Source organism: Argiope bruennichi, chromosome 1, assembly GCF_947563725.1.
Source record: "Argiope bruennichi chromosome 1, qqArgBrue1.1, whole genome shotgun sequence".
Taxonomy (NCBI): domain Eukaryota; kingdom Metazoa; phylum Arthropoda; class Arachnida; order Araneae; family Araneidae; genus Argiope; species Argiope bruennichi.
Window position 1 is genome coordinate 122426251 of NC_079151.1, and position 21653 is coordinate 122447903.

At 24.6% G+C, this 21653-nt stretch overlaps 1 protein-coding gene across 2 annotated transcripts in view; it reads right to left on the reverse strand.

Moving 5' to 3' along the window:
* Window positions 1–21653, reverse strand: part of LOC129972193 (cytoplasmic dynein 1 intermediate chain 2-like) — a 31504-nt gene that overhangs the window by 9201 nt on the left and 650 nt on the right. The window contains exons 2-13 of one of the 2 annotated variants that reach the window (XM_056086258.1): window positions 19046–19142; window positions 17474–17564; window positions 15646–15758; window positions 15096–15116; window positions 9668–9688; window positions 8658–8864; window positions 7595–7748; window positions 6994–7093; window positions 6268–6393; window positions 5038–5184; window positions 1751–1864; window positions 983–1103 (exon numbers count right to left, since the gene is read on the reverse strand). In XM_056086258.1, the coding sequence (XP_055942233.1) occupies window positions 983–1103; window positions 1751–1864; window positions 5038–5184; window positions 6268–6393; window positions 6994–7093; window positions 7595–7748; window positions 8658–8864; window positions 9668–9688; window positions 15096–15116; window positions 15646–15758; window positions 17474–17564; window positions 19046–19142 (1312 nt within the window). The remainder of the gene's footprint in view (window positions 1–982; window positions 1104–1750; window positions 1865–5037; window positions 5185–6267; window positions 6394–6993; window positions 7094–7594; window positions 7749–8657; window positions 8865–9667; window positions 9689–15095; window positions 15117–15645; window positions 15759–17473; window positions 17565–19045; window positions 19143–21653) is intronic. The other variant, XM_056086339.1, reaches the window with a different exon arrangement.

Consider the following 21653-nt stretch of genomic DNA (forward strand, 5'->3'; position numbering starts at 1 on the left):
TTTAATAAAATATTCCTGAGATAAATATTAAAAAAAAAGTTTCAACCTCCTGTAGCCAAAAGTAACACAGTTATGAAGTTTTGAATTATTTATTTATAAACAGTGATAGGCCACTTTGAGGAAGAAATATTCATTATTGATTACCTGATTTTAAGAGAAAAATTAGCAAAATTCTGTAGATATTAGGACCCTGGAAATAAATCTCCGAAATCTAAAAACCTCTTTACTGGAAATTAACTTATGAACCATTAACCTTGGCTTTAATTTTAAAAAAAGAATAATAAACTAAGATGCATGCTGAAAGGCAGCAAGCCAATAAATTTTTAAAAAGCAAAATTATAAAACACAAGCCCCTTAAGTACTTGCTAGTACCCTCATCACAACCAATCGAAAGCCTAGTGATTAAATTATGACTTTGTGTATGGAATACACATAAAAAGGAGAAACAATTTGTATGATTATACAGCTTAACTTCCAAGAGAATAATGAAAAACTTCATAATTTGATATGTTTTGATTGTAGAAAAATGGAATTTGTCTCTCTTTAAAATGTTAATGTGTCAAGAATAGTTTACAAAATATGTCTACTAGGATGCATAAATGTATAAAAATTTAGATTTCAAATATTTTTAGAATCATCTTTATTGACTCAAACAATATTTCCCTAATTTAAAGTCTATGGCCTCAATATTCATAATATAAGTCAATATTCACTAATTTAAAGTCTATCTTTTGGAAAAGTCTATTTGTTTTAGTATTCATTCCAGAGATGTAATGGGCATACCATAAGAATGGCTGCAGACAAGAAACCATTTTGGGACATGGAGGGGGGAGGGGGTAAAAATTTAAATAAAATACATATAATTGAACAATAGACATAACACATTTATAATTGGTAGTACATATATCATAGCTTTAAAAAGCTTATTCTAGAAGTATTTAAAAGCATTTTTAAAAAATTTTAATATAAAAAAGTAATAAACCTGAATAAACAATTCCATCTTCACTGCCTACAACAAAGTTGTTAAATTCATCATTTGGAAAAGCCATACATGTCACTGCAACAGTTCGTGATTGTTTTTGTTGATTTAACTCTATTGTGTCCTATTAAAAGAATTTGTTTTAATATAGAGCAAAAAAAAGAAAGAAAGAAATAACTTATGATATCTAAATTTTATAAACTAGAAACAATAACACGTAATGATTTCTTAAGATATCTTCCCAAATTACTCAAGTTACTCTACCAACATATGACACTTTTTAAACCAACTGAAAGCTATACTTAAATAAAACAATAGAAAATTCTTTAAAAATTTTTAACTTTTGCATACACATATTTGAAAAAAATAGAAATTTACAGCTTTCTGGTTAGAAAAGTAAAGAAAAATATAAAATCAAAACAAAAACCCATAGCTCAAAAATTTTTTAAATATTTAACGATAAATTAAGGTAATTACTGTAATAAGTTTTAAGACATAAACAAAAACTTGAATCAAATAGCTAGCAAAAGGTAAAAATATTATAACATAAATCCCCCATCACAAATTAAAAAAAGACATTATTATGGACAGATATATAGTACAAAAAAAATTATCATAACTATTAATTTAGACATAGATTACATACAGAAATTAAATTTAAAAGCTGCTTAATGTTAACATATGGCTATGATATTAAAATCACCAATAATCTAAATAAAATGAATAAAAGTTCTTAATATGAAGAAATGAAGAAAAAATGTTTATCCTTACTTGAGGTGCTGACAACATATCAACACTCCATGTACAGCATTTGCCATCAGTAGATATAGTGACAAGATTATGAGCATTTTCAGAGCCAACCATGGAAATGGAATAAACAGGATGCTGAAATACAGTACAAGATAAAATATAATTCTTTTATCATAATAATTATAAACTGACACAACAAAAATTGAGACAAAACATATGATACATTTTAGCACTACATTTTAGAATAAGTTTCCAGATAATGGGGAAAAAATTCTGTGCCTGTTACTTTTAATAAAGTTGAGCCAAAGATCAATTGTGTTTAATTTAAATTCCTTTCTTTTTAAAAACCTTTCTACTACAAATAAAAAATGTAATTATATTTACTAATTAAATTATTCAAAACTAATGCTCAAATGTAAATGTTGCAAATAAGCACCACTACATAATGCTTTAGTTACATGCATAATGGAATAAAATCCATAAATTATATCATTTCTAATATCAGTTTTTCTGATTTATAAAAGGTTACAGGACTAATTACAACACTCATTCATAATTCAGTTATAATTTTGATATGCAAATTTAAATGATATCTCTGAAAAAGAAATATTTATAAAACAACATTTTTAAGCTACAAAAAGGAGGAAATGATATCTATTCTTACTTGTTAATCCTACAAATGCAAGCTATAAAACAAGAAGATTTTCAGATTTTTTTTTTTTTTTTTTTTTGTTACATTAACAGCAACAAGGAGTTAATTTTACAAATTAAAAATTTATTCACTATTCCTATGCAATATAATTAAAATATTAACAGTATAAAAATATTTAAAAAATTATTTTGTAATTCCATGCATGATTGATTTTAAAACAAAAATATCTACAATATATACCAAATGAATACCATATATTGCTTAATATACAAGGTCAATTATCATTTTAATTGTGACTCAATAGGTAATTTTGAAACCATTATAGACAAGCACATACTTCCAATTGGAAAAATGCTTCAATGCAAGAAATTATGTTGTATGTTATTTGAACAAATAAAGTATCCTTGAAGAATTGCAAAGTTCAAATTTGTATATAGTCTCCTAGTCCAATCAATCATATTTAGTAAAGTATTTGTGACATTTAAATTTCAAAAATAGTTTCACATTTCTGTGACAAATTCATCAAGTAATGATTTGATAATCACTTTTCGGACAACTTTAAAATATTTCAATGACTCACAGCCTTGAGAAAGATCTACCAAATAACAGGTAGTATTTTCTTGAGGTTGGCCACTAATTGATTTAAAATAAAGAATTCTTCATAAATACATCAAATTTTAGCTGTTGAAGATTTGAATTTTTAGCTTTCTTTTTTTACCCATACATTTAAAAATGGTTATTGCTGAACATTCTAAGCCAGCTTAAGTCCAACTAAATACAATTATTCACTTAAGCCAGACAATATCAAAATTTAGATGTATTTTTCTAATTTTTTTTTATTTGTTTTATTTTATTATTATCTCTCTCTCTCTCTCATTTTTTTTTTCTTTTCTTTTCTTCTTTGGACTAACTTGACGGTTTATACAATGTGAAAATTGAGATGTAACTTAAATAAAAGTAAATTTCATCTTATTCTGTACTTGATAAAAATGATAAAACATTGACGAGAAATCTCAATACAGAATACAGATATAAAGGAATAAATGATATAAAAAAATAAATTTGGAGAAATAAAAACTGAAAGTAACTGTGAATAAAATAAAACAAAAATATAGAAAAATGGAAAGAATTTGCATAAATTAAGTAAAAAAATTCATGAACAAACTTGAAGCATTTATAAATAAGAAAATTTAAGCTTTTGAAATCAAAAATACAAAATTTATGAAGATATTACATAAAAGCAAATAACATGAATCTGAGAAAGGTGAAAGAATTTATGGAAAAATAATAAAAGAAAAGAAGAATTACAACAAATAGTTCGCAAATATAAATATGTAAATTTAAATAAAGAGAAGAATTTTTCATTTAATCACAACTTTCATTTTCTTAACTGTTAGTCAGAGATTTTTCTTCTTAATGACTGTACAATCATGGCCAGAAACTGAAGTGATATGCTTTCAAGGAAGATACCAAAGACATAAAAGAAACAGACAGTGATATTATATAGGTTTCTGTGCAATCAAGATAAACTTTCCCTCATTTCAAAATGAAACTACAGAAAAATGCTAAATTTGGATTCCTACAGGCCTATCCTGTTATTCGTACTGCCAGAATGTCAGATAGTTAATGTTATAACAATTAGATTTTGAAAGCCAAGGAAAGAACCAAAAGCCTGTATGATTCAGAAGCACTTTCATGCTTGAATTTGAAATGGCCTGAAAAAGAATATTAACAAAGTTGAACATTTTAATTTAACTCTCCCATTCACACACACAAATAATTTCAATTTAACCATATTTCTTAAATTATTTTCTAATCACTTGAATTAAAACTTCACTTTCTTTTCTCTATATTCTGAATTGCATGCCCTTTTATTACCCATGCTTCTTAGAATCTATACACACCAAAATTTCAAATGCTGATGCAGCTAAATCTTGGGTAACTTCCTTTTGAAATTATATAAGCTATAATCACATTTTCCACAATCCTTTTTTTTTTTTTTTTTTCTGCTTTTGTGTTACTCACATGTCATGGATTTTAGCTTTAAAAACATGTCTTTAAATGGAGCTTTTTCCTGATATCCATGAAGAATAAAGAAGCTTTCAGTTAAAGAATTTATTTTCTCTCTTTATTTTTCAAACATTTCTTTTCATATATATAATCAGATGACAGATTTTAGATATCACCAACATTTATATGTGTGTATAATTATATTTCCTTCCCAATTCCCTATTTTAAAGTATTTTAACATTTGAAGCATTTAAAAATATGACTTAAATAGATTCACATAGAATAATTTTAGATATCACCAACATTTATATGTGTGTATAATTATATTTTCTTTCCAATTCCCTATTTTAATGTATTTTAACATTTGAAGCATTTAAAAATATGACTTAAATATATTCACATAGAATAATTTTAGATATCACCAACATTTATGTGTGTGTATAATTATATTTTCTTTCCAATTTCCTATTTTAATGTATTTTAACATTTGAAGCATTTAAAAATATGACTTAAATATATTCACATAGAATAATAATAGGAAATTTCTTAATTTTTCTTTATTCTAAATTTAAAAAAAAAATGATAATATGGGAATATAGAATGAAGTCTCGTAATGTAATATTTCAAAAATATATACAAAACCTACCGTATGAGCAATGGCAGAAAGAGGACTCCTCTGTACAGGAGTTCTCTTATTACTACGATTATCCCACAACACAATTTGACCAGAGTATGTTCCTCCAATGACTAGATTTGGATGGTATTTTGCAAAACAAGCTGTAGTTACAGGAGACTGGAATAAATAAAATTTTCTATATAATGTTCATGATATTTCATAAGTTATATTCAAAATACAAGCAGAAACTACAAGCAATTCATTTAGGGATGAGAATTATTTTAGAAATAGACAATATGACAAAATTTTACTTTCATAACAAGTTCTAAAAAAACTATCACTTTTATCACAAAGTCAAATGTTCTCTATTTTTCTATATGAAGAATCCAATATCATTATATTTATAAAGATAATTGTAGAAAAATTAAGAAAATTGGAATAGGACTGAGATTCAAATCCCAGTACATTTTGATTTTGCATAAAAAAATTGCTTTTGATGTAACTGTTATATATATAAATGGATTTAAAACATATGACAACTATTAAAAACATAGATAAGTAGCATAGTATTAACATAAAAAAATTACAAACACAGTAAATTCTATGAGGAGAATACTGAATTTTGATATTTTGCATTTTTCTAACAAAACTATCCATACAGTTATATCTGTACCCATATTCAATATCTTTTATTACATTATGTATGAAAAGTAAATAATAAAACAATATTCTGCATATGAACAAAAATTTAACATATGTATGCAAATAGTTAAATTCATATTTATTTTACTTATAATGTTAATTCTTTGCAGTTTTATTAATCACTTAAACTGTTGAGTTCATTATCATTTATGCCAAAGATTATCACATTCAAAATTTACATGCCTAAAAATTAAGATATAATAATTCATTACAAAAATTATATGGAATGCATTATTATCCCAAATAATCTACACTCTTAATTAAATTAACAAACCAACATATCTCCAGGATAGAAGCTATTTAAGTTGAAGGGAAAAAAATTGTTAATAAAGTTAAATTTTGCGTTTTTAAAGTGAAATAAATAACGAATACAAAAAGTAATAAAACTGTAAATAATTTTATTACTTATTAACCTAAAAATATGTTTAAGATGTCACATTTATGATTACAAAGCCAGTAAAGTTCTATTAGCAAACATATCTTTATATAGCTTTTACTACTTCTATAAAGGTGCATTTGTCAAAATTAAATTTGATAATAATTGGGAAAACAAGATACCTGACAATGAAACACATATTCAGGAGTGGTTTTCTTGAATCTTGTGTTCCATATCAAACAGATTCCATCTGGCTGGTGAGGTGCTTCTTCATTTCTATTATAAGATGCACACAAAAGTTCCGGAAACTAAAAATAAGATTTCAAAATATTTTTGAATAATGAATTACAGCATACAAATAAATGGTATCAATATTCTTAAATAAAGAATAGAAGTTGGAAAAATGTGCCAATGATAAGATTATTCAAAAATTTAAAAATGAAAATAATATTTAAAAATTACCATTAACTAATTAAACTCTTTCAAAGATAGCAATTTTTCATTAAAACCACTCTTTTAAAGGATTTTTTTCCATGGCTATGGAGCAATCTTTTATTCAAACAAAAAAAAAAAATGTTTTTAAAAAATTATCTAATGAAGACAAATCTGATTAAAAAAAAATGAGTTTAAATTTTTTCTCCGTCTTTATGGATTTATAAACACAGTAATAACATTCTCACACCCCAAAAAAATCAAATGTTTGTGTTTCTGAAAGGCTTAATGATGCTAGATTGGAAAATATAAATTTTATAGCAAAAAAAAGATTGGATTAGGAAAAAGGAATTGTTTATTTAACAACAACAAAATTCTATTATCTCTATTTTTTCCCCTGATAAAAACTTAAATTTCAGTTGATAAATAAAATTAAGACCAAAAGAGGAAAAAATTATAATAGCGTAATTTTTTACCTGAGTAGACCAATCAAATGCAGTAACTGTCCGATTTTTTGACCAGTGATCATCAGAAAAGCAGCGATTTAGAGTTAATGACATACCACTCCGGTCATCACTAAAATAAAATATATTATAAACATATTCTTTCATTTAATAAAAATCCAAATTCAATTCCAATACTTTCTTAAAGAACTGCTTTAATAGAAATAAAAAAACTAGCTGAGTTAAGGGAATGATGTGCCATTTAAAATTCCATCCTAACCCAGTCACAATATAATACTTAAAATCAAATTTGATATAAGAATAAAATTAATATTATTTATATGTAGAATGAAAACAAAATTCAATGCAGTGAATATGATTATACTTTTAAATAATTATTTTCAAATTGTTTCATGACACAAAAGAATGAAGAAAAATAAGTTATTTCAAATATAATAGTCAATAAATATTTTAAAAATAAAATTAAATTACAGATGCTAATAAAGTCAATCATTTTTATTCAATAATGTATTACGGGAAAACTGAAATGAAATATAAAGGAAGACAAAAGGTATGAAAGCCACAACTAACTTTTAAATAAAGAGTTAAAGTTAAAACATAATTTTAAAATAACCTTTCTGATTCTTCTTTAACACCAGTGTAATCAATGAAAATGTCCACATCTTGATAGAGAGCTCTTTCAATAATACGAGAAGAACGGTCAATAAAGTTTCTGAAGTTTTCTGTTCTCATCAACTGTAACTTTTCTTCATCACTCAGATCTGCCGCTAAGAAAAATAAATTATTATTTAGCATAATGAAATTTAATCTTTGAAATGAGCAAAGGCATATGAAATGTAGCATAAAATTTAATGTAATCCATTAAAATTCTTTGAAAGCTTTCAATAGCATGAGCAATTTATTTTTTTTCATGAAAACATATTAATGGGCTTATAAATCTGCAAGGAGAAAAAAACGGAATTGATATTGCCATCTGATATTTTTATTAAATACAATAAAAAATCTTTTACCCTAGGAAAATTACAAAAAGATTACTGCCTAATTAAGGTAAAAAAAAAGTATTGTTAGAATCTACAAAGACACTATGTAAATACAATTCATTCAAAATGTTGACTGAAAGGAAGCTTCAGAGTGGAACAAAATAAACTTTTCTTTTGTTTTTATTTAATTACAATAAGAATAATTTTTAATTGAGCTATTATAAATTTCAAAAATTTTGCTGTTTTTTTTCAATTAATTCAATTGTTTTCAAAATTTCTCCAGAAATTTAATCTTGCAATCCAAGCCAATTTAGCAAAATAAGCAAACATAAATAAGACTAATATCACATTTATTTTAACACATAAAAATATGCATAAAATTAATTTTTAAAAAATGATATCAAATTATGCATTGGCATGATTAATTAATCTTTAAAAGTAAACAAAATTTTTAAAAATGGTAATGAATAAAAAGATTTTACCAACAAGCCGGCAAAATTCTGCCAAGATTTCTTTTAAAAACAAACAAGCAAGAAGTTATTTATTAATCTTACAAATAATAACAAGATGGAACAGATCATAAGAAAGTTTAAAATAACTTTTACACCTATCTGTAAGCATTTGCTAAACCTATTACTTTTTCAGAACTTTATGCAAAAGAAAATATTATGAAATCAAATGTTTTTTAAGAATTACTCTTTTTCTTTTCCTCCTCCTTTTGTTTTTCTTCAGCTTCTTTATCTTCATCAGCTGAGGTTTTAGCAGGTTTGACCAAGTGAACATTAGGCAAACCTACTAATTTATGATGTTTCTGGTTTGGGAAGTGATGTACAATTCCATCAATAGAAGGAAGTGACAAACTTTCTCCCTCTTCAGATATAGATGAGTCATCATAAGTGAGAACTAAAAATAAATAAAATATTTTTTAAACTTTTCATGAATTTATTAATTATTGCACAATATATATATATATATATAAAAGGAAATGCATATATGAGGTTTAGTTGCAGTTCTACATCGTTAAGAATAGCAATAGTTCAATTTATATACAATTTTCAATAAAATATCAAAGATGAGATACAGTTTAAGAAAATTTTACAGCAAAAAGGACTATTTATTAAATTATCTTTTTATATCATTATATTTTTAAAAATTAAACTAAATATTTTCAGTAACTGAATTATCACATTTGCAATGCAAATTGATTTTCTATTCTGGTGCAACTTACTTGTGATACTATGAATAAAAAAAATAAAAGTGATTAGAAATTACATGTGTTTTCAAAAACATGCAAGCATTCCCTATGATAGATCAAAATATAAAAACTTATCAAATATTACAGATATATAAAAGTCACCAAATACAATTCATGGCAGCAATAATTAAAATAAGTAAATAGTAACATGCAACAAATTAGTAATATTTATTTATTTATGGCATATCATTACAAAAATAAAACTACAGTAAATTAATATAAAAAACAAATTTAAATGAAATTTTCACACATAGTGATGGCAAAGTGTAGCAACCGTTTCACTACAAAAATCAGGAACTTGATAAATGCTACGTGAAAGAGGAAAATTGGGATTAGTGCCAAAGCATCAATGTAAACAATCACAAATGTAAGAAAATTCTATACTCGCAGGAAACAAAAGCAAAGAGACACAGAATGAAAAGATCATGCAAAAGCAACATGCAATACATACCTTGAAATTCATCTTCCCACTCTAAAGTGATGAAAAAAAAGTGAAGCTTCACCTCAGCAGGAAAGTATCATGAAACAATGGAAAAATGAAAACGTTTTGATATAGTTTTCGAAAGCAAATATGATGAAATAAATTATGCACTGAATTTACAACAACTAATGATGAGAATGATGTGTAAGAATGATGTTAAAATAAATAAAAGCAGGCAATTCAAGTGTTCACAATCTGCTGTAACTTAATTCTATGATTTATACATTTTTTTAAACAATAATAAAAGTTAATAAAGAGATTAACAAATAAGAAATAAACATGCTTTTATTCCTTTTAATTGAGCCCAAATACATATTTAAATTTTTCTAATATATAATTTTTCCCTCAAGGTAATAGCATCAATCCAGAAAATCAGGTTACATAAAATCATCACAATTTCAAATGTTAATATTATCAATGAATTTTGGTCATTTTTTTCTCTTTATTAAATTATTGCCTTGATTTTAGTCGCTGAATTTTTTTAAGACAAAAATCAATGTATTTGTACTTTTTTTCATTTAAACAATATAAATAGAAATTTGTAAAAGTTATTATTCTTTCCCAGTTAATTTAGTTCTTCTTCAATTTTTTTAAAAAATGATACAAACATTATTTTAAAATGAATTCTAAATATTCATACTTTCAATAAAATAAAAGAACTATTACAACCTACATACGATCACCGAGTTCTAAATTAGAAAATTAAATTTCAAATTAGAAAATAGTTTAAGCATAATGGTTATAAAATTTGCAAGTTTCTAATCACAACAGTAAAGTTTAACAGCCCTTTTCCCTCCATCTTACATACACACCTAAGAGTTATTTTAGAATTTTACCACCTCCCCCCACCTTTATTTTTTAAAATTTGATTTATCTACTTCAAAATAAAAGGATGCATTTTTTTAATTACATCATTCTATTCTCTTAGATCTTTTGTTAACAACCAACAGTTGCAATATTAATGAAAATAAAGATATAAGATTTTATCTATAATCACAAATCATTCTGGAAAGAAAGTACGAGAAAAGAGAAACGAAACTAATAGTTAGTAAATATATTATTTCCCTTCCTCTATTTTTTTTTTTATAGTTAGTAAATATATTATTTCCCTTCCTCCATTTTTTTTTTTTTTTTTTTTTTTTTTTTTTATGTAGCTTACTGTATCTTTGTATTATGTTTCAGCTTAATGCTCTGTCATCTAGAAATAATGTTTTACATATTATTTTTAAACTACATTCATATATTTTTAATCAATGCTTTTCATAACTATCCATGAATTGCCACATATTTTCAGGAAAAATTAAAGAATTACAGAAACATTTTAAGTACAGAAAATAAAAAAGTACTATTTAATACTGAAGAAAAACATGTATAATACACCAATATTTATATAATTCTTCTATCTAATAAAAATTTAGATAAAAGAATTTGAATGTTATTATTGATAATTTTCATTATTCAGGTAAATTTTCAAAAAAATTCCAAAGCATATTATTCTTTTGATTTCATATGCTTCAATGAATGGAACTGTGTTTTCAGCAGTATTATTTCATGCAAAAGAACTTTGAGACATATCAGAACAATAGAATAAGGATTACAAGGAACACTGGATTATGAAGTCATATTGGGTTTTTATTAATATTAATTTAACATGTAAATAAACAATTTTTAAATAAGAAATATTATAATAAACTGGTATAACGAAACATGTAATCTTGGGTAATCTTCCAGAATGTTGTTTTGAATAATTTATACATAAAAATTTTTTAATATATATTTGAAAGTAATTTAAAAAAAATGGTTATGTATATATATAATGATATTTTAAATTCTTAATTTAATCCAACTTAATTTCCAAAGCTTTATCTTAATTTAAGCCACAGTAATATTCTCTTATTTCCTGATCTCATTCCACTTTTAATTCAACTGAAGCTGTGTAAAAATTACTGCACCATCAGTTGCCCTTGCCAAGGTGAACACGAGTATTCAATTGAAATGTGGCCGGAAATCCCATGTTATATAAGACTAGTGATCATTTGTTTCACCCTCCCTTCCTTACTTCTGCTTTTGAGCCACACTGTGGTGGATGTGCCTTGTCCGCATCTGTGCTTGTAAATAATTATGCTTTCTCAGAATGAATATTAAAGAGAATTAAAAAGTCCAAAGTGTCTTCTATGTCTTCAAACCTGTCTTCTACTTTTCAGAAATATACTTATATATATTAGATAAGGTTGAAAACAGAGTGCATATATACACTCAACAAAAAAAATATTGAGGTATGAAGAGGCCTTCTATAGTTGTCAAATTTTAGCTAGTTGACTGGTATGACTGGTAAATAGAGGGTTGTGTAGTTGAGAATAAAGTAGCTAGTGGCAGTATGTGGTTGAATACAACTAAGATACAATGAGATTCCCCAAAACAAGCTCACACAGCAGTAATTCAGTCCTTGTTGGCAAAAAATGTCAGTGAAAAGCACATATGCATGGGATTGAAAGTATATCTCAAAATGCAAATTTCAGATGTTGCAGTTTTTTTTTTTTTATACAAATGATAATTGCCCTATTCCTCACATATTAGTTGGGCTAGGAATAGCAAACTCTATTCCTAGCAAGTCAATGATTAAAATCACATACACATTCTTCAATCGATTGCAAATGTCAGTCTGTTCAGCCCCAAAAGATTGGATTATGCAATAAGGTCAGTTAGAGAAATCTATGATACAAAATTGCTTGTTTCATAACTTTTTTCATCCAATGATATATTACAAATAATTCCTTTATAACAAATATTTCTTCACACATATATCCATCTATGAGAGATATCTCAAAGTTCTAACATGCAGAATAATATCATTAAAATCACAGTTCCACTCTCATCTGAAAAGAGCCTTATACAGGATGTCTATTCTAATGACCCAATAGTCAGTTCCTAAATGGTATATAACCCCAATTTGAAAAGTGCTTTAAATTATATTTTATATTGCTTAGGTTAATTAGCGTATTGCTGAAAAGCTTTATAAAATGATATTAGCAGTATGATTTTAGACCATTTTGATGGATGAAATGATGAAGCTTCACCAAACTATTGAGTGGATGTCTCTTGCTCTCTTGATTGGCTTTCGATCTAGATTTCGAGTCCCCCCCCCCTTAAAATGGTAGAATGCCAAGAGCATTTTGCTATATATGACTAATTGGGTTAGAAAGACTATATAACATTTAAATGTAGTTGTTTAATAGATTTATTGAAATAAATAACATGAAATATACCTCATATAAAAAAGCACTTTTCCCATCAACAAGTACATGTCTATTCTCTAATGGTTTAGAAATTGACTATTGGGCAATGATTAGAAGACATACTTAAACTAATCAACAATCTCAAAATTTCACTATATTTTAATAATTTTTTAATATAAAAACATTTAAAAATAGTTTCATGAAAAACAGATTCTTAAGATTCTATTTAAATGATTCCGTGCATCAAAATTGTAAAAAGAAGATTGTTTATGCAAATGAAATCATACATATAAAATGAAAGAGTTGGAAGCCTAGGAAGCAATGTGCAAGTAAAGAAAGAGAAAAAAAAATGCAATTAAATTTCCATTGCAAGTATAGAATTTTCACTTAAAAGAAAGCAAGTATACATTGCAGCATTTGCAAATCAAAAATGTTATAATGTACATATTTCCAAGTGGAGTACTAAAAGCCAATTAAAATGCTAACATCGAATAGTAACCCTTGAATGAACTTTATTCTAAGAATGAATTTCATCAAAGTATTATTTATTGCAAAATATCTAGATTCTCCCAATTTTTCTCCAATTAAAGTAGCTTTTAAACAGATACATATGCTTCTTCATGTTTATAATTTTAATTTTTAAATTCTATTAAAAAGTGCAAGGAAAAAAAATATGATCATGGCTTAAAAAAATAAGAACCAGCTTTTCTATTTCATTTCTTTTTTTCAGATAGCACAATTTATGCATAGAGAGATTGCTATTATTCTGATAATAAATATCAGAAATGATTGATTTGATGATAACCAGAAAAGATTTAACTATGTATGATACAAAAATTTTAAAGGAAAAAGGATTGAAATAAATAAAATAAGTATTGTATAAGGCTATTGAGAAATTTTCATTACAAAAATACTCTTGAATACAGCAGCGGATATATGAAAGTAATTGCTTAATTATTTAATAATGCATTTATCACTTGATTGCAAAGATTTATTCCTTTTCTAGTTAGCTTACTAGAATATGCATCAAAGTTATATGATTTATTAATTTATTTTAATTTTTTTGCAGTGGAAATTATAAAAAGGAACAAAATAATTCTTAAATAAAAATATATCTTTTGCCAGAAGCTAATTTAATAAAAAGAAAAGAAAATTTTAAAAATCAAGATAATGTATTTGCAAAATCTAATTCTGAATTCATTTTACAATTATTAAGAATTTGTCTATAGAAAGTTTTTCAATATGATTTCAAGATAATTATAACTCTAATTTTAAATTATATTCCATGAATAATACTTGTGAAATTTTCTATAATTAACATTTATGTTGCACTTAAATTGCCAACTATTAATGATATCAACAGAAGGCGAAAACAGAAAAGAGTTTTACAAAGCAGGGAAACATACAAAATTACAGATTACATGAAAGCAAATAAAACTACAACTGAAACTTATTATTTAGTGGAACTCCAGCATAATCAAAATATATTTTTTAAAATTTGTTCTATTCAAAAATCATTTTTGCATCTTTATTACTCAACGAAATTCCATAACTAAATGGCAAAAGCAAATAAACTCATTCAAAATAGTTTCATCTTTAAAGGATACTAATTTTTATATAATAATTATTTCAAATGATTGGTTAAAGTAAGGTTAAAAGTAAAAAATAAAAATTGTTTCTTCACGTCCACATATTATCATGTAACTAAACTGCATAATTTAATAATACAAAACTTGTTTTATTGCAGAATGAAATAAAAGTACTCAACTTGGATATTTTTTTGCAAGAATTTACATAGGGTTTTTCTTCTGCTTTTTCTATTTGCATATATTTTCAAAATAATATATTTAACATTTAACAATAAATATTTAACATTCAAACAAAATCAAATACAAATGTTTATAAAAAAAAATCCCTGCAATATGTAGTTTCCCTACTTTGCAAGAAACTGCTAATAATTTAATCTTCTCTCTGAGAATTTAAAACAAAATTATCTTTGACATAAAATATTATAATATTGACATAGGTTCTATTTGTTTGTTAAAAGAAACAGATCTTTGCAAAAAATAAATAAATACAAACTAAATATTTTATATTTACAGCAAACTTTTAACATTGAATCACAGAGCTAAATAAAAGTTTTGAGAAAAACAAGAACTTACCATAATAATCTAATGAAGCAGCTGAAAAGAAAAGAAAGATATTTAAAATAAAAAGGTATCAAATGAATTTAAAATACAAAAAAAAAACCCCAATAGTTTTAATATATACATAATATCAATTTTTTTATGCTAAATACCAAAATAAATCTTAAGAAAATAAATATTTCACTTCATGGTTTGCTTTCAATAGTCATACTACAAAATGCTACATAAAAAAATAATTCACAGAGTAAAAAGTTATTCAAGTACAAGCAAAAATAAATGCATTTAACAAAAGTATAGAAATCATTTTTTTTTCATAAAAGAAATCTGGATTTTATATATAATACACTATAAATATAATGTTCAAACTTAGATTTTCCATAGAAGGAAAATAAAAACTGCAGATGGCTCTGCCAATAATATCTATGCTTTATTTAATTTAAGCAATAAAAGATTCATTTGTTTGTATATTATGATATGTGTATTCAAACATTTAAATTTAATTGAGAGCTAGTTCTTTAAATAATTTATAATGCTTCTCAAAATTATACATAAATTAATAACAAACCTTCTTTGTCACTTCCACCGGAATGTATTGTCTGGGATTGTTTATCATATACTATTTTCTCAGTAGGTGGAACTGTAGTTTGGTGAACATTTACGACAGTTAAATTAACTTTTCTGCAAATAAATATAAAAATATTTAGAATCTTCCACATGATAACAATTCTACCAAAAAGAAAATTAAGAAATAAAAAAAGTATATAAAAAGCAATGACAAATACAGTTAAATACAAAATTAATACTTTCCTATGAAATTCTTGCTGATATATGAATAATAAAAACATTTTTTCATAAAATGAATTATTAACTTGCTCTTAGAGAGACAGGAGAGCAATTTCTGTTTTTCTTTGAGGATATAATTACTTTATTTAATAATACAAGAAAATTGAAACATTGTATTAAAATTACTCTTATGATAATAATTAAAATATATTTAACAAATTTTTCACAAAGCTTGATAAATATAAATATGTAATTGAGCAAGTCCCAAAACAACATGACAAGACAAGCACACATCTTGAAATATATCAATAATTAATCTAAAAATTAATATTGATTTCGAAATTCAATAAAATTTCCTTTTCCAAAGGAAATTGCTATTAAGCCTTAATATAAAATTAGAAAAAAATTCAAATTTCCCTTGAATACAATACATAATATACATGACGATTCTAAAATCATGAAACAAATTATAAAGTTAGGTCAGGAATATAGAAACAAGTCATTTTTACCCGGAGAGGTCACATCCACAAAGAGTGACTTCTAAAAAGATCTCTTTACCAATGAAATAAATAAAAGATACATCAGACAAAGTAAATGAAACAGAATTACTGAAAAATAAATTTATAATAATATGAAACAACATATTAATAACATGCAAAGCACATATAACCTTTGGCAGTCTCTTGAATGCTTATTTAATTGCCCTAAGGTTAGTAGTTTATATTGCATTATATTAAAATATTGTGGCAATTAAATTTCATTTACACAATTGTGTTGCCAAGCAATTCTAATATAGTAAATCTCTAATATCTGTTTTATCAGAAGAATACATTTCTTTTACTTAATTCACTGATAAAGAACTTCCTATAGTTATCTGCCTTTGTGTTTGCAATCTCGTAATTCTATTGTAATCAGTGGGCATGGTCTCCTTGAAACTTTGTTATATATTCCCTAATAAAGGTGTTATATCTCTTCTTTCACCACCATAAAAATTGTGGACACTGAATATGACTGTGACCACAAATGCTCAGATTATTTTCAGAAACTTGCACATAAACATTTCTGATGAAGCAACCAAATGATTTTTTTTGTTCACCAATCAAAATTAAACTCGAACAAAACAATTTTTATAACAAGACAAGATACATAATTTCATTTACCTAATTCACTGTAAAAATATTTTGCTTAAAAAATTATTTTTTCATAAACATTAGTTTTTGAAATTTATCTTAATTTGGTCTGTTATGTTTAAAATTTTTAGTATCTAAAGAATAAATCTATTTAAAATTTTGAAATCTGTGAAAGGATGGATAATTTTTCAGTCTTCATATTCTTGTAATGCTCTTATTTAAAAACTCAGTGAATTAGACAAGATACATAATTTCATTTACCTAATTCACTGAGTTTTTAAATAAGAGCATTACAAGAATATGAAGACTGAAAAATTATCCATCCTTTCACAGATTTCAAAATTTTAAATAGATTTATTCTTTAGATACTAAAAATTTTAAACATAACAGACCAAATTAAGATAAATTTCAAAAACTAATGTTTATGAAAAAATAATTTTTTAAGCAAAATATTTTTATTTCAAAAAATGTAATGCTTACTTTGGTTTTGGTTTGGGTGGTGAAGGCTGAACTATAGATTTATTTAAAGAAGCATCTGATAGACTCGAATCTGATGTGTTAGGAAGAGATGCTAGAAAAAAAATAGAATGCATTAAATTTTTTTTAAAAAAAAATATGCTTCTTAAATTTTAAATGTAATATAATGAATTAATCTTAAAGACATAAATTTAAAATTTGTTTATATAATAAATTAATTTTAAAATAGAATGAGATAGATAAAAAAATAATAAGTTTCCTTTCAAGAAACAAGTAGATTTAAATGTAATAGCTTATAACAAAATCATGAACAAAGAAAACAAATATCATTCTCTAAAAATAAAAATAAAAAATTTCTTTTTTTTTTAATGTAAGACAGCATTGTAATATAATATAGAGTCCTTAAAAAAATGGAAGGACAAAAATAGAAATTATCTAATAAATTAAAAGTGAAAATATTTTTTTTATTATTATTAAGATTTAATTAAACCAAATGACTTTAAAAAACTCTCAAATTAGAATATTAAAAAAATAAAAAATTTCCTAGTAATACAAAATTGATAATACCATCACAGAAAATACAATTTATAAGCACTAGTAGGAACTTAATAAAGGAAATTTACTATAATGAACCATTGAAAAATCCAAGAGTTTAAAAAGAATCATACAAAATATTATACAAAAATAAATGCAAGATTATCCCAACTCTAAATGTTATGATAAAGCTGCAAAACATATATACATAGAAAGTTTCAATATCTGACCATTCAAACAATTTAAAAATTAGGAAAGAAAAATATTTCCCTTCTTTATATACCATCTAATTATATAAATCAAGAGAATACAGTCAATACATAATTAGCCAATGCATTACAATCAATGTATTAGGTGTTTAATTCAAATACCACAGTTTATAAAAGAACATATTTTAAAGATGTACCCAGAAAAAAATATATTCATTTTCTAAAAATCAATTTCAGAATAGAATAAAATTATATATAACATAGGATCAAATTCTGTTGATAAATCATTCCTTTCTTTAAAATTATTTAAATATTTGTGGGTAAATTAACCCTGCCTCTTTTTATTAAGCATTTTCAATTGGAGAAATAATAGATAGCATTGAACTAAAAAGTAAATTAAAATAATAAAAACTGGAAAACCTTATTGATATTGTATCTTGAAAATTTCAAACTTATACTATATACAAAATCTCATATGTCAGAATTAATTCATTCTGTAATACTTGTCCATACAAATTCTGCTATGTAGAATGTCAGAAATGCACAGAGCATGACTGTCAAAATACTGATAAGATTGAATGTTTAAAAATATTTGGTTGAGTTCTATATTAAGTACATACGTACAATTTTACTTTATTTTATTAGTTTTATATTTACAATACAAGAATTTGGAAAAAGTCATGTTTTGAATGTTTAAACAAGATATTTACACATTCAATATTCTTGTTTTAAAAAAAATAATGATATTAAGAAACTACAATATGAAAAGAGCAATATAATTTAAATAAGATTTATGGGTCTAGTGATAATAAGAAATATAAAACAAACTTACCAATTGATGTAGTGACATTTAATGAAGCTAACAGCCTATCAGTTTCAACCAAAACATCCTTTTCTCGCTTCAAACTAATAAGTGCAGCTTCTTCATTCTATGAATACATTTAAACAAAATTATAAGTACAGTATACAATTAATATAAACGTCATTCTTTTAAAATTCAGTAGAAAAATACATTTTCAAAAAATCAGACCAAGGGCAATTTTGAACTTGCAAGAGTTTTCACTTTGTATATAAAATAAGCAAAGTAAAAGAAATATAGAAAAAGTATTGTAATCATCTAAAAATTTGAACTTGAAATTTCAATGAATCTACAGTTTTACATCTTCCTGAGCTCAAAAAATACACTTTTAGAAAATGTCTGTCTGTCTATGACAAAGAAAACTCGAAATGTTTTAAATTAGATTGATGAAATTTGGTTTTTGGCCTTAAAACTAAATTTGTAGATTTCTATCATATTTTAAGAGAAATCCATTCAGAGGAAATCTGTCTATCTGGCTGTTCAAATGTAGGTTAAAACAATAACTACAAAACGAAGAAAGTCTGATGGATAAACTAGACGCACAGATTTAAATTCTACTTATTAAATTTTGGGCCAAATCTAGTAAGGGGTTGACCGTCTGTCAACCTGTGTTTCCCCTTACTAGATTAATACATTAAAGCAATAAGTTAAAAACACAATATCTTCAATATATAAAATTTGCTACATTATTTTTGAGACCACACATGGAATTTTGTGTCAAAATTTTGTTTCAATCCATTGGCTAAAATACAAATTTGATTTTTAGATACTATTAACTGCATACCAGGAATAAATCACCACTGATATGATATCATATAATAGATTCTGTAAAGATGCTAAATTCACAGCAAAGACTAATATTTCACTACTGCATACCAATGCCATGCAAAAGCGTTCTCTGGGGTAACACTTTTATTAGAGACCATGTGAGAAAGTTTTATTTTTTTTTGGGGGGGGGGTGACTCCTGCTGCTTTGATACTAAAATTTTGATTATTTTAATTGTTGAATCAACATATAATAAGCATATGAAATAGCATTACATTAGATGAATCAAGGTACATTTTTAACTGTCATATACCATTAAGTTTTTAAAATAATATAAATTTTGTAATACACTCAACATTTTAAAACAGAATTCAAGAGTTTAAACTTATGAATATGCCATTGACTTATTCAGAATAATTTTTGAAATATTTTTTTTTAATTAGATTGACAGCAGCAGTCATAAATATTTGTGTGAAATGCCATTTGTTGATAGGAAAAAGTTCTCAAAACATCACAATTACAGCTGCAAAAAACAGTTAAAAATTTTCTTTGCAATAAACAATTACTAAACTTGATATACTTTGGCCTGTTGAGTAAATGAAAAAGTAAGCAACAATGTTTCTCCATCTTAGAATTCATAAGTTATTAGCCCAAATGAAATCTTCAGAATAAGAACTTCTAAATCAAAAAATTTCACAAAACTAATATAAATTGAAATTCAGCATTAGTAAAAAACAAATTCTTTTCAGAAAAACCATACTGGAATGCAGCACATTTTATTCAAGATATAATTCACATATTTCATTAGATAAATTGTAATAAATTTTGCCACTGGTAAAAGAATTAATACCAATTAAATACTGAAATAAATCCTTATTAAAATGATTATATAAATAGCTAATTATTTGATACTCACACATCTTAAAATAGTAAAGATGCTTTAAATTAAGAATATTTTATAATGAATAAGATCATAAAATTATATTGAATAATTTTTCTTACTTGCAATCTTAATACTAATATTCATAAGAAAAATTTAATTGTATTTAAATTCTTAAAACTTTTAAATAAACATATAAATAAATAATTTATTATTTCTAAGCATTTGCATAATTAGCTTATTTTTACAATTAATATTAGAAGAATATACATTTATTCTTTATAAAATTGATATTCTAGAATGAGAAAATTAAAAGATAAAATATGTCCAAAAAAAATGCAATCCCTAATTTCTATGGAATTTGTACATAATATTTTTAAAATTTATTTTTATACTATCATTAATCATAAGAATAAAATAATTGACTAGATCAAAACAATTTATAATCTTTTCAAATAAAATATTAATATTTTCCTATCTAAATTTTTTAATTTAAAGTATAATTAAACACAACTCCTTATCAATTAATGAAATAGAATGATTTGGAAGAATAAAGGGATTAAAATAAACTTATCTGATCTCGCAGATAAATTACATTTTATTTCAATTACAATAAATAAGTATAATTAATTTTTATTGACAAATAAAAATTAAAAGCACACTTTTAAATTTTACATATTAAAGATTGATGAATATGAAATATTATTATGCAAAACAAATCATCAAACGATTTCAATTTTTTGTTTATAGACTGAAAATAATTAAAGCTCTATAGATTTTAAATGCTTGAGATTTTCAGAAAAGAAGGAGAGGGGGGAAAGGCAAGCCCGGCGTAATGTGCTCATATATTGATAACTGACAGTATAATGTTACAAATCGAAAAATATAAAAATAATGAATTTATACATCGGCTTTAATTTTTCACAGTATTCTTA